We start from the raw sequence: 26,446 nt of genomic DNA, 5'->3' as shown, positions 1-26,446 counted from the left end.
GAAAGTAAAAACTACCCTTTAAGGAAAAAACAATATTCTCTACCTGCAACACTGACTAAAATAAATTTAAAATACACAGGAAACGTATTTAGTTGTAGTCTGTCAATTAGGTCAAATGTGCAATAAAAATAATCTTGCCTTTGGCAGAGACCTACCATATTATTAAAAAAAACAAAACAAAAACTAATGTGAAACAAGCTAACTCACTGTGGAAACGAAAAATTACAAACAAAAAGAAAAGGTCTAATATGTCCCACTCTTGCTGTGGGAGATATTAGACAAGTGGAAACATGAACAACACAAAAAAACTGACAGGTGGGCAGACAAATAACTTTATTGCATTTAAACAAGTAGCATTTCAGTTGGTGTTATTAGTGTTAACATTTATTTATTCAATCAAAAGCACTTCACGTCTCTTTTCATTCAATCAATAGTAAAATATTCTGCAAAATCATGAAATTTTAATGCTAAGCATTTTTCAGAAATGAAAGCCTTTTTCAGGTGCACAATACCTCTGTCCTGTTGTCATGCACAACATTAGTCAGTGTTAGTGTTTTAAAGCCATGGGATAACAAACATAACAAAGGTCTTACAAGCCACTGTTATGTAGTAATACTTTACACAGCATGCATTGATTTTGCAAAAACATCTAGAGCCAGAGATGATGTGTATGGCAGCAAGTATAAACCATAAAAATTTTAATGCTGAACAGAATAAACATAGCCTCCATTTTTTTTAAAAATGGACTGAATGGAAAACTGCATGTCAGCACTTGCCATGTATAAGCCTGAATGGTGAGTACTCTACAATGTGTCTGGCAGAGCGACATTTCTGTGATAACAGGAATGCAAAGCAGGCTACAAACTATTATAAAAGACAGATTCACAATTCTAATTCAGTTTACTTCATTTTTCATACACATTTAAAAATGATCCCATGTGTTTAAGCACACAACAAATATACAGTGTGATGCATCTATATTTCATTGGACTCTATATATCTGGTGTCATAAACACAAATTTGCCTTTATTCTCCAAGAAAGCTGGTTAGTCAACATTAACTCTGTCTGTAGTATAGGGAATATCATTTCCAATACAATTTTGTAGTGTAAGAAGGAAACAAAAGAACATTTCGATTATGTACAGTTAAGTCATATAAAAACAAAGATGTAGAGGAAAAATAAAAAGGTGCCATTTTGTTGATCCAAATCAACATAAAAGCATGTAACACATAGCGTTCATAGGTTACTCTCCAAAGCCCTGCTCATTTGAGGAAGCAGGCTTCAAAGGAAAACAATCTGCAGCCACGTTTAAGTACTCAAAACTGTATCCTCCCTTTAGAACTGCCTTGAAGAGATCACTGATGTTACACAAGTCAACTGGCTGGTTCACTCTTAACTCAGGTTGAGTGTAGCTTTTGACAAATTCTTTCGTTTTTTCCTCATTAATCAAGTTAAAATTCAGATCAGTGTTGCAAGACAAAGAAAGAAGGGATACATTTTTCTTAGTAGTCAAAGAGGACTGCCAGTTCATCAGTGAAGCCATCGATTATAGTTAATCTAAGTCATGTCACAGTAGTTTTACTTAAAGCTTGTTGGCTGGAGGCACTGAGAAACATCAGACCACAAGGCTGCCACAGAGGCAAGCCAGGCTCTGTCTGGATACAATATAACAAACATCCCCGTTCCCACTGGATTCTAATGTAAAAGCATAATATATGCATAATGATGCTTTTGGGAAGCCTAACCAATGTTGCATCCTCAACACACACTCTGTACACATGAGAGAGGAGCAAATTGAGCAAATAGTGGCCTGTGTTTGACACCATTAATGGAGATGCCAAAGTGCTGTCAAGCGACCAATATTCACAAGGTCATTTCCCCACATTTTTGTCAACAATCGCTAAATGATAGCATTTCTGTAAATTCACTATAATTTCCAAATATATCCTTTCCCATCAGTCCCCTTTTTCAATCAGAAAATTTACAAGGAGGCTTCTGGAAACATTTGCAATAAAAACATAAGTAGTCACATATTAAAAAAAAAAAAAATGTATTGTAGACTTAAATCTCCCTAAAAATAAACAAGCTCCTAAGCACAGCAAATGCATTATTGACCATCTCTCTGGGTTTGAAAATGAAGCAACCAGATAAAAATAATTCTTCACATTCACACAAATATACTGAGAGGGCTGAGAGTAACACTAATGCAACTATAATCTAACCATAGTTTGGAAATGTCAGTTCTAAAATTGAATAAAATGGACATCCTTTGTACATTACGTTCAGTGCCAGTAGAATCTGTATGTCTAATAGGTTTCAGTCCTGAAAGATATTCTTTTTTTACTATACATAACATTTAGGAGCAAGGCAGTGTGTGAAAGGTGATATGATGCAAATTACTGGAAGCATTAATCAAGGCAATTTAAACCTGTGATTACCCATTCATGGTAATTCTTATAATGTGTTCGACATCAATAACATCAAAAAAGGACACTGGCCTGACTGTGAAATGCATTTTTTGTAACAACAACAAAAAATAACAAATATTAATTATGGAAGGCAAAACAACAAAAAACACTCAAAAACCAACACAATAGTGTGTTGGTTCATTAAATTACACCAGTTTGTATTTATGTTCTAGCTTATATCAGTGTATACCCACTGGGCTCATCTCCCACACAATTCCAGACCATAATTCTAGTAAGCACCACTCCTGTAACTGTGTAACATAATGACTGCTCTCATTCCTAAGTGCATCTTTCAATTAACATCTCATTGTGCCGACACTAATTTGTGAAAAATAGATCATGTCTGTCACGATAGGAGCTACCTTAGTATTGATGTTTTACAGCCAAATGCATTATTTTTTCATTCCCATTCAGTAGCTCATCAGCAGAAGACGTGGATACAAATGAGAAGGAGGTTTTCTTTCTACGTAGCTGCTTTCTATTGAAACTGTTCCTCTGTAGTGTTGTCCCAAAAATGTCCTTTATTTTTCACTTTGCAGTCATTTGGTTTGAAACCGTCTTGCTTTTTGTTTTCTTCTGGTAGTGTAGGAAAATTCACATCACAAAAAAAAAAAAGAAAAAAAAAAAAATCTAAAAAGCAAGATAACAACTGAATATAGTACTCAGTTGAAACACAGGATACGCCACTACTAAATGCCCACTGTAGGGACTCAGAAAAGGCAGTGAGGGAACGTATTAGCCACCAGGTTGGTTGCCAGGGGGTGCAATAACTACGGTGGAAATCAAGAGGTATGAAGATATTTGTTGTCAGGATAGAAATATTTTGACATATAAATAGTTAGATTTTTATATTTTTGATATCTGCATGAAAGACAGAAATCTGAATTTCTGTATGTTTGGAATAAACGTCTTAAATAGCATAATTAACCTGCTATCAAAGTGCGACTGTATGAATGTAGTGCTACATCAGAGGGGAAATTTACCTTAACCATATGGCTTATTTGATGCATGACACTGGTAACGGTAATGAATCTGAAGGTTTCACTTTAACCCCCCTGGCCTGGCTGCTAGAAGTGACAGAGAGATGATATCACGGTTTTGTGGATGACAGCAGGTTGGTGAACCAGGTCGCTGCCGATGAGGACAGCTGTCGCTTCTCCTCTGCGTGTTCCTCTCCATCAGGGAGGAGGAACTGAGTGGAAGCAATGGAGGTCGGGGATCCAAGAGAGGGTGCCAGGCCGCCACTTTCCTCGGCCTCCACGGGGGAGTCAAAATGCCAGGAGCTCTGGGGTTTGTAGCCCCCCCCACTGGCAGCCTGCGGCTCAAGGAGAGGCTCGGGTGAAGCGAGGCCAATGTCTTCACTTGGGGCTCGAGGCTGCATCTGGGGTCGGTAACCCCCTCCTCCATCTCCACAGCTGACAGGCAAGTCAGCCGGGGGTCGGTGGCCCTCAGAGGGGCCCTGCGGATCCATCGACCAGACCAGAGACGAGCCCGAGGTCTGAATCCCTGTGTACGTCACGTCGGTGCGTGCTGAATCCAAAGACGATGCAGAAGAAGCAGAGGAGTCTGGGAATCGCGGCCTTATGGGTCGCTCATCTACCACTTGGTTGTAGTAGCGTAATGACGTCGGCTCATCCGTATCAACTGGCTCATCTCCTATCCCCTGCCCCTCTTCATCCTCGTCTTCTTCAGGAATGACAACAAGCATTTCTTTACTAGAATCCCACTCAGGCTTTTCCACTATGTGGACCATACTGTGGGGAGATGGCTTCACATCCAACGGCCCCTGTAAGACACATACAATGATTCAACACTTTACGCAGTTAGTTTAAACTTTTCATCAGGGATGATCAAAAAAGCACAAACACACTGTTACCTTTCGTCTATTCTTTATTCCTTAAGAAAATGTTAAATTGTTTGCTAGCTAGCTAAAAAGTTAAAATGTTACATTGGTAGCTAGGTAGCTAAGAAGTTACCCAAACATTACATTGTTCGCGAGCTCAATCCCACTCAAAAAGGCAGCCATTTTAAATCTCTTCAAGTGCAAGTTTAAAGTTAATACTGGATCACACTGTGAATTGGAGTTTAAAGTTTTGGTGCAACAGAAATAAACTATATCTAGGTTTAGAGCAAAAACTAAATCTTAATCGAACAACGTATTACTTCTTACTTTAGTTTAAAAGTTTGGTTTAAAATAGTTTAAAGTTAAAACATGATCTAATAAGGTTTAAAATTTTATCTAGTGAGTTTACTGATGAGGGTCAGATAGGATTTGGCTGATACTGTACCTGTGTCCTCGACCAATCACCAGACAGCTTAGGCTCTGGTATGTCTGGATAGAACGCCTTTTTCACCCTGATGACAAAAGCAAAATGTCACTTGTAACATACATTATCATCAAAAGCCTAAACACAAACAGGAGTGAGATACGCAATAGCAGAATAAAAGCCTCACCATTTCCTTTTCTTGTAGCAGATAAAGGTGACAATGACCAGGAATAAGGCTGTGATTCCCAGAGAAGCCAAGATTTCTAGGATAAGCCAATCTGCCATGAGGACAAAACAGTAGAAATATTAGAGGTATTACACTTGAAGAATTATGATTACTTTTCCTTCTTTTGAGAATAAATTACTGTGAATCTGTAAAGTGAGCCCAAGAGTCGTTAATCATAGGAACTTATTTTTATGAGAGCATCTTCTGTTGTATCGTGTAACAGTATATAACACATTCACATACCATATGGCTTCAGAGTTATGGAGGCGGTGCTGCCTGTGTCCTCGCCTGCTGAGGTGTAGGCCTTGACAGTAAATTTGTAGGTGCCCTCAGGGAAACCTTTTACTGTGTAGTTCCTGGTTCCTGGATCTGACAGATTGGCTGTTCAAAGGATGAGGCGAAAAACAAAAAGAGGAGCAGAAGGGGGAGCAATAAGTAGAAAGTAAGTGAGTTAAACAGAATACAAAATGCACTTTCTACAACATATTTTAATGAATGTTGTAGTAATACTAACTGTGCACTTTTTGCATTAGATTAAATTTTCAAGCATCCTACTTTAACAGCTGCACTATCTAAAAATGTGGCACCACACCTTGTGTAAGGCGTTTGGTCGGTTGGGTGATACGGTCTTGTCCAACCAAATTCTAGATAATCTTTGGTGTTACTTTCGTGATCTGCTGTTTTGGGGGGTGGGGACATATAGGGACATACAGACCCTCACTGACACCTTGTGAACGTACAAGTTCAGTCTTAATAATGGATCTATAGCGGATGTCTGTGGCCTAACTTCAACCTGAAACTTGAAGCACGAACAAGGATTTTATTATTTTTGTTGTGTTTTTTTTATTTTTTATTATTTATTACGGATATTTTGATTCTTTCAGTTTGACACATTCATTCTGTTGTGATGTGTCTTACTACTCACTCTCCACTGTTTACAACACTGTATAAAAGTCTCTAAATTGTTGTGCTTAGCGTGTTTACGTATGCCATACTGAATAGCCACATTCTGGGTTGAAGTCTTTTATGCACAAATCTGCTGCCAACCTTGCTTGCACTTCTCATGTCCTTAATTGGACACACCCCTTGCTTCTCTGTTAGTCTGGGACAGTGATTGGTCACACGAAGCCACGTGACCACAAGCCAAACCTATCTTCAAATGTGCACTATTGGCTGATATGTCTATGGATGTACATGATTGGTTGTGGGTTGTTTTTTTCTTCTTTTTTTTTACTTTTTTGAATTTTTTTGTTTGCTGATGAACAGTATATATTTATTGATAGACATGCCCTGAAGGTAACGATACAGCTATGTGTGAAAAAGAAATGGTCAAACCGTAGTAATGCATGTGTTTGGCAAAGCTGTGAAACTTTGATTAGCACCCATTTAGGCTAACAGGTAGAGTGCACGCAGTTAATTGTGGCCAATTTAGTTAATCTAGAGATAAATGCAGATTTTTTTCCTGCATCAACTAATCAGTTAGTTGAAGAGTAGGCAGAATTTCAGTCAACTAAATATATCTTGGGATGACTACAGCTGACAGTTACCTAGAAGTATGAGCTGGGTGCCATTACTGATGTACACGTTGTAACCCAAGAGGAAGCCTCTCCTGTTGTCCAGGGGGATCTCTCCCCAGGTGAGGACAATTTTTGAGTCCTGCTGATAGGTGGACAGAGAGACAGGAGTGGACGGAACTGTGGAAGCCACAAGGAAAGGAGGAGAGCAAACAGAAGAGAAGGGTGGGAAGCATAACAGAAAGAGAGTGAGAACAAGAGTCAGCAATTAAAATGCAGAGTTTGATTTCTGAAGTCTTTTGCTTCTTCTAAAAGGAAAATACGCCTTACCCAGCTCCTGCATGTATCCCTGCCAGCGCTGCAGCAGCTCTGGTGGCTCTGAGGAACAGCTGTACAGGGAGAAGTTGTACCTCACACCGGGCTCGAAGTTTTCTGATGTCAAAGAAAGAGAATATTATGTATTATACGGTTTACTTTCAATTTCTGAAACACTACACATAGACAAGAACAGCAGGGAGACAAACATAGTGGAGATTCTACATACAGTACTTTTGAAACATGCTGTTAACAATGCTCTGTTTTCACAGACTTGGTTGATTTCTCTTCAAAGGAGGCAGTAGCACCGGCATACCTGACTTAATGGAGATGTTATTGGTCCCAGCAGCCACCTTGATCCAGTCCATTGAGCAGTCCTGCCTACAGGAAGCATTATGCCATTGCACCACATAACCACACGTAGCGTTGGCATCACTCTGCCAGAACAAAGGGAAGCCTCTGTCTGTATAAACTGCCCTGGACACAGCGAGGGGTTCCACATCTAGAGAAGAAAATATATATAATTGTATTTCTTCATTTTCTTCTATTATAACTTTATAACTGACTGAGGTTAGACAAGGGTTTCATGACAGTGGAAACTAACAGGAAGTGAAAAACACAAACACACTCTACCTTCATTTTCACATACCTGTCAAACGCAGAGGTATAACTACACTTGTAGGTTGAGACACCCAATCAGTGTTCTTTGCAATGACGCTTGCTATGACCTTGTCACCGCTGATGGCAGCAATCCGTGAGAGGTTGATTGGAGCAGCAGAAGTATCCCGTGAGAAGATGTCTGTGTGCTGTAGATTTTCTTCAGGACTCCAGAAAGTAACTTCATAACCTGTGAGCGGACCATGGCTTTGTCTGCGACTCAGAGGCTAGAAGAAATCAAGTGATAGGAAAAGAAAGGAGAGAGAGTAAGAAAGACAGAAGCTGTTTTAAGTCACGTTTTACTTACAATTTTTGATATTCATTACATATATATATCCACAACAGGACAAACTTGTGTCAAAACAGAGAAAGAGAGTAAAATGAGGAAGATAGCCAGAGACAAAGGATAAAGACTAAGACAGAAGAACCCTGACAAGTTTTGCTATTTGTGTGGATTTTGTAAACTAGCTGCAAATCTGTGCTCTCTGCAGTAAAAATGGCAAATTGTCAAATGCAAATCTACAATCAAAAACAATTCAATTCGAGACAAACAAACAAAAAAAAAATCACCTTCCAAATGACTTGTCCAGTGTTGTCTCTGTTTATCCACATCCACACATCAGGAGCATCTGGAACTGAAACAAGACAAAAAAATACAAATGAAAAAGAGACATGGCCTTTTTTCTCAAAAAGATGACTACTAAAAATAAAAAGAAAATCTTTTGACCTTCCAAATTCATTATTGATCTGGGAAATATCAGTTTGACAAAATAATAATTGGCACAAGGTCCATTTACTTTCTTTCTTACCCATATATGACCACCTGTACCTGTGCACATAACCATGGAAACTGAGCAAACTGAGGGAGGCCACAAAATGTGGCTGGAAGCTCAGATGATATTCAAGTAACTGGACCTTAATGAAGAATTTTTGACATGACTCAAAGTTATAAAGGTAAAAATAACTGTGACTGGGTCTGGAGTCCATTGCCAGTTGTTTTTTTTTTATTGGCAATCTTTCTAGGTGATTTTTTGTCATTTCATTTAGCTAATTTAATGTTCTGCCTCCAACAATTGAGTGAGAGTTGCTGCTTAGTGACAGACTTTAATTAGATTGCACAGCACACACCCACTGAGCCAGAGAACAAGTGGGAGGAAAACAGCCTGTAGAGCCATAATATTTTCACATCTAATGTGGTAAATTAAGGATTTATCTCAAACAAACCTAAGACTGTGATTGTTTTAACACTGGAAAGACTAACCAAGACAGTTTTGGTGAGTGTTATTTTGTTTTTCTGTCAAGTTAAAATTAAGTTTGTTTTCCAATGAGTTAACAAGGCAATTAAATTCATCCTAGTTTGGTAATAGAGAGAAACTTGGTTTCATCGGGTATACAATTGTATTTTTCTGTTTAATAAGGAAAACAGATGTAAGAATATTTCCTTTCTTAACATTTTGTTAGTTTATTTTGTTCATGTATCGTACGTAGCATATGTAAAATAGTAAACTTGCCACATGCACACGTCTCACAGGTTGCTGGGCTGAAGGTGGCTGGTTGGAAGATTGTGACAGATTGCCTTTAATGGACACACTGGCTCTTTTGTAACTGAAAAGCTGTCACATTTTAGAACTGACACTAGACACTCAGAGCAATAAGCAATAATTATATAAGATTAAGTCAATATGTAGCAACATGAGGTACTTGCTACAAGTCATCAAACAAGAACATGAACTGCTTGGAGCATCCTGGTAGCACTTGACTGATGTCTATTTATGGTAAGGCCTAATATATTAGTGACCTACAGAAAACGAATCAACAACTGTTGTCTACAATTGATAATAATGAAATAAATGTGCTGAATACAACATTCTCCTCATAAGATGTCAGCAAGCAACAATCTGCAATGAAAAGATATAATGGAGTAATGCCTTCCTGAGCAGAGAATGACATCACCCCCCCTGTGGTTTTGTTGTTATTTTGCCTTCTAGCCAGGATGGCCACGTGCATATGTGTGCATGCATGTGCACGTGCACGTGCACGCTCGCACGTGTGCTCATGTGTGTCCCTCTTGGTCTTCCCTGCATTCATTTTCAACATGGTGGCCTGGTTAGGCAAGAAATAGGTGATGCAGTAACAGAATATTGTCTGATCAGTTTCCACTGGAAACCGTCATGTCTAGAGGGGAACTCTAGATTACTTAAACTCTTGTGAGATTTGCACAAGTTGTTTGTTTATTGTGTACATTCTACACATTAATTATGTCTTATTATGTGACGTTTCTAATGTAATGGTGGGGCTAGGGACAGAAAACACCTCCTTATGGTTAAGGAAAGATCATAATTTGAGTTAAAATTACCTCTTGTGAGATCTTTTACAGGTCTGGGGTTCCATTCTAGATGCAAGAGCCAGAATGGTGGCTGCCTGGTCACAATCAATCTCGTTTTACAACTAAACAGTCACTAAAATGTTTCTGAAAACATTTAAAATGAGAAATGGGCAGTATAGTTTGTGAAAAGTGTGTTTTTTGCCCCAAATTTATTGAAAAAACAAAGCGTGTATTTGGTTTTTGTCAGAGATGCTGGTGCTCTACAGTGACCTCTAGGGTAACTGTAGTATATAGCACCATTAATCACCAAAAACAATTTTTTTTTTGTTTTTTTTTTAATCAGGCAAATATGCCATAATTAACTAGCTTCAAAAAGTGAGAATTTGCTGCTTTTCTTTGTTTTATATCAACTTGTGTGGTCAGACAAAAGCAAGTTACAGATTTTATAGACTAAACAATCAATCGAAAAGAAAAAATAAACACTAATATATTAATCAGTGATGATAACTAATTACTTGCAGCCATAATTCACTGACATATCTGCAAAAATAAAGAGATAGTACAAATAAAGCCCTTACAAGTAGTGCTTGTTCTGAAGTAAAATGGTTCACTCCACTCTCCCCACTTCCAGAATTGTTGGGCACCACAGCGGACTTGAACACTGTAATCCTCATAAGGATGCAGGTCTGAGAGAACCACAGACCGCAGACCCACACCAGAGAAGGTACGCTAGAAACAAAAGTTAGACTTCATCAGTGTTTGGTTCAATGATGCACACAGAAAGACAGAGCATGCAGAAACAAACTTTCATGTGTTCAAAGTAATGTGGTGGGTCATTAGGATGGATTGTGATGGAAATGTGTTAAAATAGAAAGTAACAGTGTTTGACATATGTATATAAACAAACAGAAAACATTTAAGACGGCCCAAAAGCAGGCAAAATATCCATACATTGAAATAGACAGAGCAAATAATTACAAACAAATGAATAAGTGGCTTTCCCCTGCAACCCACATACACTACCACACACTCAAGCAACTCACCTTTGTTTTGTACCCACTGGAGGTGAGCTCTACCTGGCAGGTGAGAGGCAGGGTGGAATAGCTGTTGTACTTCCACTGCCATATCACAGTGGCGTTCCAAGCATGGACGACTGAGCTCAGGTTAGCTGGTGCTACTGGACGCACTGAGGAGAGTGAAGGATCAAACAACACCAGATTGGCGGATTTCGTGTCTATGTTTACTTCTACTTTGAAAAATGTGTATCAACAGTCAACAGTGTGTATGCACCCACTGAAAATGTAATTTACCTCTGTGACTAACTTCAGCGGCATCAGTGAGGAGGTACTGGCCAAGAGGATTCTTAGCCACCAGTGTCCAGTTCCCCTCCCAGTGGTCAAAAGTACACTTCCTCTGACTGTCCAGCGGGCTGCACCAAGAAAAACAGAACGGATAAAACAAAGAGTAGATCTACTAAGAGTGTGAAAAATCAAAATAACCAAATTAAATTACAATAAAATACAATCACTTCAGATGTTCAATCCAACCTAGAGATGCAAACACAGGCCCAAACACATTATTACTGTAACTTCTCCTCTGGCAAACATTCAGACACTTCCTGTAAGAGGTCTGGCACACAGCCAACCTTCTATCAGTGTTAAATGGACACACAGACACAACAAGTGGTTACTTAGACTGAGTGCCCTATATTTCTTGTCATCCCCTCCCTCATGGTCGAACTTTTCTGGGCAGATGACACTTTTTAAAGAAAGGCAATCAGTTATAAATATAAAGTCAGAAACAAAGTGACATTGCACCACGCCTCAGCTGGTCCTTGAATTGCTGTGAATCTGGCCAAGAAATTTATTATCATATCATTACCACCACCACCACCACCACCACGATTATGACAACTTTCCAATATACTGTGCCTTACACTGTATTTTATGGCTTTTTGAATCTGAGTCAAACAAAGATAGCATTGTATGATTAAATAGGTGATAAGGTGATAACATCTTATACCTCATTTCCATGGCATGGGATGTTTCAGCTTGACTCAGCTTGGCTTGCTTTGAACTTTTTCAGTTTTCCATTGGCAAAAGTTAAAGATACTGCAAGGTTTCAAGTGAGCGCAGCTGATACCAAAAGGTTGAGTGAAAACACTGCAAACCACAGACTGGCCAGAGAGAATCATCAACCGGAGTCATCTCGTTGTCTGCAATGTGATGCGTGAGTTGTGCTAACCAAAACCTTTCCATCATTGCCTAAATTTTCTAAACAATGACGTTTTCATCTTGTTCATCGTTTCTCTATGTGCCTTTGCATAATCTGTAAATTTGTTCTGTATGGTAAATGTTATTGTGAGCAAGTTACTTTTGCTATTAAACAGGTTGTGTCTCATAATCTTGAAAAAAAAAAAACAAAACAAGAAAATTAAAACAATGGTTTACAATGCCATATGATTTAATTTTTATGACCCCAAAGGTCAAAATGACAGTCTAATGCAACCCTCTGCTCTGATGTAGGATTTTTTCAACTCTTTCGTCTTACTGCGACAGCCTTCTCTGAACCAAAGTTTGTCTCTTTTTTGTGACAAGCAGCAACATACCGAGAATCAGGAACACCATCCCTTCATATTATATATACTGTATGTAATATTATATCACACCCAGGGATGGGTGGGTGTGATGGAAACCAGCGCACAGATAACGTCTGACATTATTGGGTGTTTTATCTGTATGTTTGAATGTTTTGGTCTCATGTATTATTGTGCCGCAGCCTCTCCCAAGCTCTCTGTGTAAGCAACTCCTACACACACGCGCACACACACGCATACACACACACACAGCTTGACAATAAGCCTACTCGAGTTGACTACAACTATGATCGTTGCTGTAAGTTAGTAGAAGAAAACCTCTGCAAGTTAAAAAGCCAATTTTTTTATTATCAATAAACCTGTTCAACAAGCATAAACCTGTTTGTGGAAAGTCACATGTAAATCTGCTCTCTGTCTCCATTGCTCTCATCAACAACTGATATGTTTTAGACAAGCACAGCTAAGAACAGCAAATAACAACAAGCTAAAACAAAAGCTTTCTACATGGTCTAACTGTTCAGCTTAGTTGGCAATGTATCTTAAAATTTGTCACTTTTCTGGCAAACTCAGCTGCTGGCTGAAACAAAATATCCCGTCCTCCTTCTGCCAGTTTTACCTGTAGACAGTGAGTCACATCAACAGAGCGAGGAGGACAAAGGACAGGACAGACTGATACTGACTGATGTCTCTGTCCTTCACTCTTTATAAACTTTACTCAGTATTTTGATGTCAGGAATTTGATTTATTTTTGAGTATACAGAGCAAGCAGTCATCTCCTTTTTTAATATTTTAGGTTTATTTTACTGAAATTTTAAATTTACAGAAATTCAAAATACCTTCAAATCAGAATCCTGTTCTGAATTTGTTCTTTTTTTTTTACAATATTATATTGTTTAAAAGCAAATATTAGCACTAAAAACAACCGATAAGAGCAACATTAAAGTAACAGGTCAATAAGTAGTATTGTAAGAGTAGTAGTAGTGCCTATTCACACTTGTTTGGTGTGCTTGCTCACGTGTTGGTTCGTTAAGGTGATGATTTAGGTGGCATGAAACCTGTCGATTAAACTCTGGTTTGGACTGCATCATCATACCAAGACAGCCTAAAGCTAAATCTTCATGATGTGAAAGCAATGCAGACCAACCATGGGATTTTGTGATAGCAGCTATGTGATATTAAAAAGTTACTCAACTGTTACATTCCTTTTCTGGTAGTGAACTGTTAAGAAATCGATCTCCAAATCAGAGGTGTGTTAAGCGTGTGTCCTACTCCCATGTGTTTCACAATCTTTGTGAATGAGTCAGTGTGGAGCCTACAGTTCTGCTACCCAACCCGACCCCTACAGCTTCTGACGAAGTGTCAGGTTTCAGGTCGGGTTACAGCCCAGGTGAGCCGTCCAGCCAATTTAAAATGAATATACTGTGTTTGTGACTGCAAATGTGGTACCTGTTATTCACAGAGTAAAGCGTTCTTCGTCTGCCATACAAGTACGTGTCTCGTCCTTCGTTCCACTGGCACACAGCTGAGGTTAAGTCACGGGTCTCACATGCTAAATCAGTGGGCTGCGGTGGATCTAAATAAGGAGACAACAAGCAGAAACTGACTGATGTGCTTAATCATAAACATTTAAATGAAGATCACACACTTCGAAACAAGGGTTCTTCCTAAAGGGCTGAGGTTCTACCCAGAACCATTTGCTTATGAAGAACCATTTTTTGAAGAAAGGGTTCTTTGTAAGACTAAGGGTTGCATTAAGAACCGTTAGGAGAAAGATTTTGTCAAGGACTCCAACAATCCTTGAAGAACTCTTTCTTCAAGGTCTTGTCATGGGTTCTTCATACTATAAAATAAAAGGGTTCTTGGTAGAGCCCCAAGTGTGTCTTAGATAAAAAACCCTGGAATATAAATAGGTTTCTGTTAGAACCTTGAGTGTGTTCTACATAAAAACCTTGTAATATAAAATATTTCCAATAGTTCCCCCTTGGTTGGTTCTCGATAAACCCCTTAGCATATAAAAAGGTTCCCCGTAGAACCCTCTGGGCGTGTTTTACATAAAACTCTTAAAACATGAAAAGGCTCTCTGTAGAACCCACTTGATGAGTTCTTGTTAGCACCCTTAGAGGACTGAGTGGTTAAGGACAGAGCCTCCAGAGAGGGTCTTGGGTGGAACCATTACACCACAGAACGATTCTCTGTAGAACCTCTCTTGGAGTTTCTGTGTGAAACCTTTCATGGAACGTTTAAGCTCAGTTCTAGGTAGAACCCTCTGAAAGGGTTCCAATAGAAGAACCAAAAAGGTTTCTCCTGTTGGGACAAGCCGAAGAACCCTTTATGGTTCTAGTTCAAACTTTTATTTCCAAGAGTGTAGATAAACATAATTACTCAGATTTATCTAACAGACAAACTCTGGAATAAATCTGCAGATTCCTCTGAGAGGGGCATCTGTCATTTTAACACCCCTCCTCCAATCACATTCAGCCACTTTTGATATGACAACCATTCACACTTCAGATATTATCCATCCAGTTATTCATCTCTTACATCCAACAAACAAAACTGTTCCGGACAGTTTTGTCCTCAGCTTGTCTTCACAGATGATGTTGGTTCCGGACCTGTCGGATGGTGGCAGATTGACCATCGTGGCGGCATAGCTTCGCCTACTTATTCGTGTCGTGTCCATGCCTAACCCTAACCCGGGACGGATGTCGCCAAAGTCGCGCCCCTCTTCCACAATGCAACAGAGAGTGGTGTTGGAGCCCACAAGTAGAATTTTGTCCTGGGGATACATCTGCATTTTCTCATTGCTGGGGAGGTCACTTCCTGAAAAGAAGAAATGAGACAGAAAGAGAAAAACAAGTGTTTAAAATGTTGACTGACAAAAGGGAAGAGGGAGATATAAACAGAGATCTATATTTAGGTACAGAGGAAAGTCATCTGTTTGTTTTCAGAAGAAAAAAAATCTGAATTTGAAACAATCTTCATTATGTTAATACCAAAACGGACAGGTCAGGCAAAGCTCTCTCTCTAATTATTGGTGTCCTGTAATAAATATGGGTGTGATTATTGCTCATCTGACCTTGAAGTATCTGAGTGTTGCTCCATTCACTTGTTGTCTGTCCATCTCTTGAGCGGATTCTGATCGACAGTGAGGTACACTGCAGAGGTTCAACTGAGGTCCAGTTCCACTGGTGTTGACCGTTCACCTGATTGGCTGTCACAGACACCGTCTCCTACAGGTAAGACACAGAGAACACAGTGAGAAGATGAACCAGAACAACATGAAGCTAGCTGATGACTGGTGGGAATGACAGTAATAGCTAAGACAGGAAAATAATCAACGTCGCCCAAATTATTATTTCATTTGCATAACCCACAATAATCAAATAATGAACAAAACAATTTTAATAGCAAAAAGTATACAAAAAGTGAAAGATATGTTTTGAAGTAGCGCCACCCTTTTAGTTTGTCCACCAAAGATTAGGGACAAGTTTATTTTTTCAACTTTAAAATGCCCTACCCAGTACATTTCCTAGTCAAAATTGTTCATATTTATACATATATTTAACAGGTTAAATACTCAACTTAACAAAATTAAGAATAGAGCTGAAACAACTAATCCAATGATCTGCAACTGGTTTCATATTTGATTAATTATTAAAAAGTTTTTTTCCAAGCAAAAATACCAAATCTCTGATGATGCACTAGTGAAAATAATCATTAGTTGAAGCCCTAATTAAAGGGAAAATTTGGCACTTTTCATGTGCATGTCAGTCAGTGTGTCCTTCAAGCAATTGCGAGTCCTCAGTGTGTGCTACACTGACCAAGGAAGCCGAGTTCTCCTGCTTGCTGGGCCATGGTGATCCTGCTGTGTTTCTCTCCTCTAGCCTATACAGTAGCTATCACTTCATTGGCAAAAACACAGCGACAAAAATAGCGACAAAAATTTGTCACCTAGCACTCCTGCTAGTTAACTAGTGGTGGAGACTAGAAGTCCAAGCTGAAATATGATGGAGTTGTTGTTTAAAAAAACACTAATTTGGGGGAACCTCATCAAAAATGTTTATTTATGTAATGGGATAAAAATCAATATCACACACTATATCACTATCAGAGTTTCTAAACTATCAATAAAATATAAAATAACAATATATATCACTATCCTGTATCAGTCGAGCTTTCACATCAGAATGTAACCAACTTGCAATCTCACTGTACAATAAGAAAAACATGAGAATAAAAGAACAGGAAAAAAAGAAAGGCTCTTACATAGAAGACAGTTTCATTGAGTTCAGTTCTCAGAATCATGAGGTCAAAGGTTGTAGCTGCTCCTCCCAGCCAGGATATGGACAGTTGCTGTGTATCCATGTTGGCTGACAGGCTCACCTGCTGTGGTACAGTGAGAACTGGGGAAAAAAAAGGTTGGGGCAGGATTAAGTGGTTTTAAATGGCAACTTATACAGACAGAGATAATGCAAGTTTAAATCAGTCGACAAGGTTTTATTATCAGCCTCACAGAACCAAAGAGATTTTTGATTTATCACAGTGCAGAGAGTGGAGTTTTCCACTAATGTTGTTTAGTTCTTACCATCTTTGGCAAGAGTGTGTGTAGCTGAGAGGCCCAGGAGAAAACACATGAGCCAGACGGGGATGCAGTTCGGCTTTGAGCTGGGACTGACACTTAAGCGAGGCATGGTGATAGACTGGACGCGTGCCTGTCTGCTTATCCTGAGGTGGCTGTCCACTCCACTACAGCAACACAATGCTGGACATCCTGAGAGGCAAGACACAGGCAGAGGGTGCCCTGTGAGACAAGACAGCAGGGGAGAGAAAATCATAACTATGCAATTAATACAATTAGAGACCTCCTAAACACATACATGATAAAAAAAAAAAGGGTAACAGCTAAGCTGTAAGGAAATTTGACAAAATTAATGTTGACAAAGTCAGGATTTGTCAGATAACTTGGATTTGTTTAAGTAAAACTGTCTGGCTACGAGCAAACAGTGCTGGTTTCTGTAGTGACGGTTGGTGTCAAGATAAGGGCAGCCGTTGTGAAACTCTGAAGTTGGGAGTCATGCATACATAATGTCCTTAATTATGGAATACTCTGGGCATGCACAGTAATTTCATAAAATGTCTCCTGAGATGTGGGTGGTTTGCTCTTGTCATTCTTAGTTTCTGGGGAGGAGCTGCTCTGTTTCAAATTTTTTGCGATAATGCCTTGCCAACTGTGATTCTTGCATGAATGCATGCCAAAGCCAGACATACCACTGACAGGAAGAGCCAAATTTGACATCAACGAAAGAAAACATCTCTCGGGCAGCTGCTTTCAGGCCCAGATGTGGAAACTCACAAGTCAGAGAATGTTTATTTAAAGCTCGTTGCTGATTATCCAGTTCACCTGCCCTGTTCTTAACTTGTAGTTTTTGAACATCGAAGGGTTGGTCGTGCTGCTCATCTATTAACAATACCTCTACTGTATCTAGTGGTATTATGAATTGCCAGATGGTGGTCAGGCAGACACAATAAAGCTGGGGACAAAGACAACTGACAGCTGTGGGACTGGCATGATGATCTCATATACAATGTCTTTTGTAATGCATTTGGAATTCTCTGTGTGTTTAGTTTATCATCACCACATCAGGCTTTACATGTTCCAATATATTTAACTACTACTTTCAGCCTGATTTCAGTTTCATTATTATTTCAATCTGACATCCTGCCAAATATGTGCACAAGTGAAAGAGAAAATCATGTTTTTAATCTTCGTAACATCTCTGTGTGGCATTTTTCATGCATTACGAGACATATCAGGGGTGAAATCAAGCACTACCATCACACCATGTCTGAGCTTTTCTTGCTATGAAACTGGAGTGAGCAAGGGCACTCGCAGAAAAACAAATTCAGTCAGGCATAAACCTGAGGAACCAATCCTGTTTATCTGTTGTGCTATACATATCATTAGCGGTGATGGCCACCCCACAGGAGAAGCTGGATGTAGCTTGTTGCCATGATTAGCTAGAGAAGGCGGGAACTATTTGCATATTCATGGTACCCTGAATACTAAATATCACAATTTAATACTTCTTGCAGAGCATTTTATATTGTTTAAAACATGTCTGGAGGTAGACCTTTAAGCACACAGTGCTCCCAAACCTCAAAGCATGAGAAACGTTTGTGCAGAAATAAATAGTACACTTGACTATAGGGTTGGGCGATCAGACGAACATATCGGCTGAATCCATAGGCGGATTCTTTTTTTTGGACACTTTTTGTGGCAATACTTGTTATTTTATTTTGCTAATGTACTGATCTGCAGAGTGAGAGCTGCTGATCCACCCTGCACACTCATCCAGCAGGGCAGTACACACCCACTCACGGACCATGAGTGCACTGCAGTGGGTGAGGAGTAAGAGGTAAAGAGCCTGTAGAGTTAGGCTCTTGCCCACTTTTCATGCAGTGAATTGAGGTTTTAATTTGACTAAACCAGAGTTAGTGATTGTTGGAAGAGTGGACAGACTAGCAAAGAAAGTTTTGGTGAGTTTTACATGTTGTTTGAGTTTGAATGAAAAGTGTTTTAAGAGGAGTTAATGAGCGAATTAAGGTAGTCTTAGTTTGGTAAAAGTGATAAGCTTGAATTCAGAAGGTGTGTGGGTGTAATTCTCTGTTTAAAAAGGAAAATGTGTGAGAATATTTAATTTCTTTATATTTTGTGAGTTTATTTGGTTTATTGGAAGCAGTGAACATGCGCAGAATATGTGAAGAAGTGAATTCACTGTTTCTGTACTTTTCCCAGCTGACACTTGAGAGGATGGGAGTACTTGGCTGTTTGGAAAATGTGCCATCACCAAACCTTACTTGACTTACTCTCCAAAGAAAACCATCACCAGCTACATGAAAAATACAAAGACGCTTTTATTTGCATTACATGGATGACAGACCATCACACACAGACACACCTATTTAAAGACAGCAGCAAGCGATGAAGATGCAGCTGCTTTTTCCAGGGAAATATTCATCCACCAGGATCACCTGTTTTACACTGACTGAAACGTCACAGTGTATTCATTTCTACTGTCAACATAACTTTAGTCAGAAAGCTGCACTGCCAAAGCTCACTGGCTATGGTCAGCAGTCCACTACAACCACATACATGCTATATACTGCAGATGAAAATTAGCCTGTATGGCTAAATCTGGGACATTTATGTAGCTTAAGTGATCGTATTAATTAATGTGCATTATCTCTTCTTAAATTAAATAAACAAACATATTAACAACCTAACATATGGTAATCAAACTCAGTATTAATGATAATTAAAATCTGAAACAGTCATACTATCACTGGGAATTTTATTGTGGTTTATTGTGTAACCGGTAATCCTTTCATCCCAAGTGCTGCCCTATTTAAGAATATGGTAAAATACTTGCAATGCAATAATTACACAAGGATGAATTCAACCTAACCACATTAGCAATACTGCAACAGTAAACACATATAAAGTGGTGCCAAAAGACCAGAGGAAGATACAAAGTGTTTCACAGGCGCATACTGAAAAAAACTGTAACTGTTAACTGTATAAAAAAAACATACGTGGGGAATGTGGGGAAGGTCAATGCACAACAGCACATTATGTAACAAATCTTTTTATTATGAACAATGGCCTTGATGAGCCTGCATGTATACGTAATTCTCTATTGTTTGCGTATTTAACTGTAACTGAAACACTGCAGTGCAGTTTGTCTGGTTTCCACTGAGACATGTTGATACAGGCCTCAAATTGCTTGGTAGCTTGATAAAATTTAAGTTCCACAAGAGCACTGCAAACCTGAATCAAACGAAATAACCTTTGTTTTGTTTTGTTTTTGTTTGTTTTTTTTTGCATCTGGATTCATAACTTATCAGCATCTGATAATTTGTAATTTTTTAAAAAAGAAAAAACAGATAGACATCAATCTTTGGCAATAGAAGAATAAAATATAACCCTGTTCTGCTCTGAACATGGTGGATGAGTTATAGTGGTTTTCCTTTCACAATGCACGGAGAAAAACAAGCTGCTACAAGTGCTAAAGACGTGCAGCCAATAATAGTACCGTACATGAGGCTACACAAACAAATTCACACTGATTCCAGGGAAGAGCCAGCCCACATTATGGGAAAGGAGTGCAGGAACACATATTTCACTTGTTTATCTAACTGCCTGCTAGATGTCTCCAAATCACCTGTTAGTATGGTGGCAGTTTTATCTTGACTCTGGTGAAAGATAGAATGCAAATACAGGAAAAGCATGTGGTATGAAAACAAGAGGATACTGGAAATAGTAAATATCTGTGTGGGTCAGATAAAAATATTCCAGGGGCTTTCTGAAAACCGTTTCTGTATTGTATTTCTATATTGTATGAGTATTGAGTAACAACATTTAACAGACGCTAAAACACAGCTTGTTTACTGTCATGAAGTCTTAAGGAATCTATAAAGAACATCTTGATAATCATTTATCGGGCGCACCATGACGTCTTTCCTTGAGGTGATTTTGCAACAGCAGGAGTAAGAGAGGAAGTTCAAATCTCAGATGTGCTTTTACTGCTGTGTCCTTAAGTGGTTTCACATGTGTTTTTAAGGAGCTCCAACTCAGAAGCTCAGGTAGGCTGCAGAACACTGCAGGAGCACAAGACATACATAATTGTAATATACGATAATCATAAATTGACAATAACATGCTACAGGTGCAGTCCTGCAGAGTCTATACTCAGCAGCTATCTCTGAAGCCAAAAAGAAAACACTAAACAGTCACTCCTCTTAATAAGATTTCTTCTTACAAGATATGCACTTATGTGAACCCAAATGTACTGCTGAGTCCCACAGGATTTTAAAAAAGCTTCTGGTGTGTTTGTGGCTTGAAAACATCACCTCCAGATGAAATTCAGAGGCATGGCTCAACATAAATACAGCTGTGAGGAGTCAAGGTTTCACACACTCATGTGCCTGCACCAAATATGTTTCTGAGCCTGTTGCAGGCCTCGTGAGTCCCCACATGAAAAGAGCAGTTATATGTTTTAGTGTCCCTGGATCCTAGGATTATTTTTCTAACTTTGGCACCAAGCTGAAGCATTTTACAACCTCCAATACATCCTGCAACCATCTGTGCTTTGAAAAGAAAAAAAAACATACAGCACTTATGGGAAGCGGGAAAAACAGCCTGAGATTCTGGGAAATCTAACCAAGAAACTGATAGCCACAAATGCACACCAACACACAAATCAATACTTCTCCACTGAGCTCTGGTCCCTGTCCTTGCAGCAGTAATAAATATGACCACAAACTGCAAAAACCACAAGCATATTGTTGTTACTTAAAAACCAAGCCAAAACCTCATCTGTATGCCTGCAGCAGTCCTATTTTAGGAAAGAAGAGACTCGCCTAAAAGACAACGTGTTCAGAGAGGAGTTTGCCTCCTCTCTCCACACTGGACTATTCAGCTGTGTAAGACAGCAGCCTTTTGGCATATTCCATGGAAAATGTCAAGGTATAGTCTACTTGCTCACAAAATAGCTATACTGTGCAGATGGACCTTCCTGTGATGCAATCCAAATTGACTCAAAAGGCCTCATTTGTCCCAAGTATTGACATAATCCAGGGATTGTGCAAGTCAAATAACATGACTGATATATGGTAAACTGTGTGTTTACTTGGACTTAGTGTGTATGTGTGTTGGCTGGAGCACTAGGCGTGGGTGGTACAAGGATATTACGGTATAAGGGTATTAAAAAATCCCAACAGTATGATTTTCAGTCAGACGGCAGGTAATAACGTTACAACACTGATGTAATTTACAGTGGCTCTGGCTCTGGAGGCTTAAAGCCATTAAGGTGCACAACTGTAACTTAACAAATTAATTTGTAAGTATACATCATCCATCATGTTGATAAGCTGCCCCAAAAATATATATTTACATGATGATATCATAAACCTGCAACAACTAGTCCACTAATGGCTTTAACTAATGCCCACCAGTCAACTAGGAAAAGTTAGTCAGGGGCAGCCCTAGCAGTTAGTGTGAAATAGTTAAGTAAGCATGAAAGAGCATTGTGCAAAATAACATTAAAAAGCGTCCATAGGGAGTAGATTTTATATCAAGATGGAACAATGATTTTAAAAACAGATTTTTTAATAATTTACACTTATTTTTGCACAGAGATTAACGTAAAACTACTCAGTTTCAGATTGTCTAGTCTATCTGTGCACATTTCACTTTCCTGGCTGAATTTCTTTGATAAGAGAATGATGAAGGGAAAGATTTTACAATGTTTGACAATGAAAGAAGTCATAAAATCCAATAAAAAGAGATGTGTCTTAATTGTCCAGTGTAGAAGGCCTAATAATGTTTTATATTGATTTGGAGTCGCAAGCTATTGAAAAACTGTAGTTATTTTCTATTCAAACATTTGGACCTATGTATGAAAAAGTCATCATGAAGGTATTGGTGTAAGAAAATATAGCCTTTTTCAACAAAGGTGGCAGCAAATAATACAGTGGTGTCCCACCTTTGAGGTAGATAGGCAGGGAAAACCCTGTTCAGTTTACCAGTGAATTAAAGCCAAAGCAACCCCCCTGTGTGTGTTGTTTCCTGTCTGTGGGACTAGCGTCTCTATGACAATCAGCTCCACCTACGTTGTGGGAATATTATCTGCAGTGGAGTATAGAGTAGAGTTTACACAAGTTTTACACAAATACCGTCATGATGCCGTATACCCCGGTAGAATGTCAAAAAGGTAAGAAGGTATGAAAAAATAGGTACCATTCTAGCCTACAGAGCACTTAATAACTATTTGGGTTGAATCTATCACATATCTTAACACTTTCCTTCAGTCTTAAAGGCATCCTAAAGTATAAAGTGGAATGTTGTCCCCACTAAAGCCAAAACCAGGACAAAAATAAAAGTGAAAACCAAAGCCAAAATTACTCCAAACTACCACTTCTTGGAGAGAACAAAAAACTACTCATGGAAAACATGACAACAAGCTTAGAAACATTTCATCACCATCTGCACAGACATGAGATGGTGACAAAACCTTAAATGTCCAAGCTGTATTTTTTTCCATAAAATAAATAAGCATTTAATGTCTTATCCATTTATACAGTATGGACAGCTACCAACTTTAAAACACCTTACTATCATAACCACATAAAAAACAAAGAACAGAACCTATGATAGTATTTCCTTTACTAAATGTGTGTAGAATGGCAGCCAAGCCCTGGCCTTGTGTGTCTGTTCTGGGCCTACGCTCAGCAACGCTGTCATTAAGCTGTCATACGATGGTCACCAGGACCAAAGAAATAATCACACAGTGCCTCTAGTATACTATATAAGTGTGGTGACTTTTTGAAACATGAGCTAAAGTTGCTGCTAATTATGTTTGACCTTTGAGTGAGACGAGAGGAAGACCGGATGTTAGCGAGAGAGTAAGTAAAAAAAAAACAGCGAGTTAACAGATGAGTGTGTCTGTGTGAAATGTCGGCCGCTCTGACCTCAGTGGAGAGGGGACATTCAGTCCTGTGTGTGTAGCTTTTGGACCTCGACCAAACTTCATTTCCTTCCTTCCCTTTCCCTATAATCCTTACAAATGTAAATCCTGGAAGCAACAGGGGGTGAGTAAAAATTCCCAAACATGCTTTTAGATGTTTGCTTCTAAATTATTCACTTTGAACACAAAGACTGAGAGTCAAACGCATGCCAGTCCAAGCCCCTTCTGCTTCCTAGAGACAAACTTATCTTTTTTTTAAAACACAAACACAGCCTAGTGACTGGTGATTAAGAAAACACAAACAGGGTGGCTATTGTCCTACCAGGTATGAGTGGGCGACTTACATTCATCCAGTTTGTTATGGTGACTAATGCTCAGTGTCTCAAGCATCAAGTCATACTGGTAGGATAACTGTAATTTAGCATGAACACTACCCACCTGTTTTTACTATTCTCCCTCACATATGATTACTTTTTCCAGAACAACAGTATAGAGCACAAAGAACTCTTGTTTACTGCTGAAAAAGTCTTCATAATATCAAGGTTAATATGAGATGTCTATGCAAATGCATGTAAATTTGAACAATGTATTAACTGCCAACATTTGCCTCCCCTGTGCAGGTGCAGACAATATCACTGTTACACTGTGAAACTGGACTCTTTTTGTTACAATTTCTGTATCTGATTTTTTTTAAGTTACAGATCTGACATGTTTTCATGAAAAAAATATTAGGGTTGGGCAATATACCAATATTATATTGATACTGTGTTGCACAACTAGATACTGTCTTAAATTTTGCATGTCTTATATCACAATATAGTCTATGTTGTCTTTTCCTGGTTTTGAAGGCTGCATTACAGTAAAGTGATGTAACTTTTTCAGAACCTACCAGACTTTTCTAGTTTTGTTATTTATTTTATCCACATTATTGCTGATTATTCATCAAATCACTGTGTTAAGAGTTAGGAGTCATCCCTACAGTATTGTTGCAATTATTGATAAATATTGTCGATATCAAGGTATATAGTCAAAAATATGGTGATATTTAATTTTGTGCATATTGCCCAACCCTAAACAGTAATATAATAGTTAACAATACCAAAAACTTAAGGTTTGATAATACCGCAATACAAAGTCCACAATATGATATTTATTGAGACATTAAAAATGGCAAGAATGACAGGAAAAAAAGAAAGAAATTAGAAATTACAGCCATGACCTAATTATGTGCAAAAAACTGGCATAAATTGTCTTTGGCAATGAATGTTTCACTTCAATTATGTATGGACAAGTGAAAAACAAAAGCAATGCAGCAGTCAATAGCAGTCCTTTTATAAACTAAAATAAAAACAATATGATAAAATAATCAACCATGTAATATCACAGTGAATATTGTTACACTACCACATTGCAGTTTTTAAAAAAAGGGGAATGAAAAATTTCGACCACTTTGCACATTTGTCACATGTATATAATATGCTATCCTATTTTTTTTTATATTTTTTAAATTTCAGTGTCATGTGTTGTTTAATAATTTATCTTGTGATGTGATATTTTATACTGTGTATTCTATAGATATTCTAGAAATATCTTATGACATTTATAAGGCATGATAAATGTTTATCTTTTACTCTGTATTGAGCTATTTTAGTTGTCTTTATTTCTCTATCGATATATATTTCTCTGTTGACATGTATTACTATTACTGTGTATTTACTGTTCCCTTGCTTGCTACTGCAACATAAGAATTTCCTGATTAGAAATCACTTAATACATCTATCTATCGGTCTGTATACTGTAGGGTAATCAAAACATTTTAAAAAACATATCATAAAAGGTGAGTTGATGTCACTGTCTTCAATCTGTGAGCAAAAAGAGCATGATGACGAAATACACATTGTCATAATGGACATCACACATTTCAGGTCCCAACTACAAAAAAGTTAAGATAAATCATGTGTCTGCCCATGCAACAGCTAGTAAATGTTCATATGTAGTAGATATTTTTTTTGATACTGATCCTGCTCTCCCAAGAAAAGTGGCCAAAATAGCAGATTTTCCAAACTGCATCATCCCAGGACGGTTTGCATCATTAGCATTAGCAACTGGGCAGCATGATGGGGAACATCACTACAAGTCTTATCATAAACAACACACAGACACGGTGATTATACTTAAAAATATAGCAATAATTTTACCAACGACCGTCTATCGAATGACAGTGTAGGTAAATAGGACAAAATTAAATAATTTCACTTCGCAGCCCGCACCCCAACACCACCACACACACACACTCGCAGTCAGGACAGGCCACTGATGTTTGGAAAAACACAGCTAGTCTAGCTAATGTTACAGCCGCTAACATCTAACGTGACGAACTAACATTAAACGTTACTATCAGGTCACGGATAACAGCAAAGTTACCTCTGGTGAAGCGAGAAAACCTCGTCGCGGTTGTTTCGGCCAGGTTATATATCCAATTATCCAGTTTCTTCAAAATCCTGCCCCCGTGTTTCGTAGTCTGACCACCACCGTTCCCAACGTCTCCAGA

At 38.5% G+C, this 26,446-nt stretch overlaps 1 protein-coding gene across 1 annotated transcript; it reads right to left on the bottom strand.

Annotated features, from left to right (window-relative positions):
• Positions 1–316: 316 nt before the first annotated feature.
• lifra (LIF receptor subunit alpha a) lies at positions 317–26,446 on the bottom strand. Its single transcript, XM_084728497.1, has 18 exons — positions 26,320–26,446; positions 16,956–17,171; positions 16,637–16,773; positions 15,447–15,600; positions 14,912–15,190; positions 13,817–13,943; positions 11,085–11,203; positions 10,818–10,960; positions 10,353–10,503; positions 8,019–8,083; positions 7,441–7,675; positions 7,108–7,293; positions 6,807–6,908; positions 6,510–6,656; positions 5,206–5,343; positions 4,924–5,014; positions 4,758–4,824; positions 317–4,255 (listed from the first exon to the last, which is right to left on the bottom strand). The coding sequence occupies exons 2-18, from the start codon at positions 17,059–17,061 to the stop codon at positions 3,560–3,562; spliced, it is 2,943 nt and encodes a 980-aa protein (XP_084584623.1). The 5' UTR covers positions 17,062–17,171; positions 26,320–26,446; the 3' UTR covers positions 317–3,559.

Source organism: Lutjanus erythropterus, chromosome 10, assembly GCF_056507025.1.
Source record: "Lutjanus erythropterus isolate fLutEry1 chromosome 10, fLutEry1.hap2, whole genome shotgun sequence".
NCBI lineage: Eukaryota > Metazoa > Chordata > Actinopteri > Lutjaniformes > Lutjanidae > Lutjanus > Lutjanus erythropterus.
Note: the sequence above shows the minus strand (reverse complement) of the source record. Positions and strands in the feature narration are given on the sequence as shown.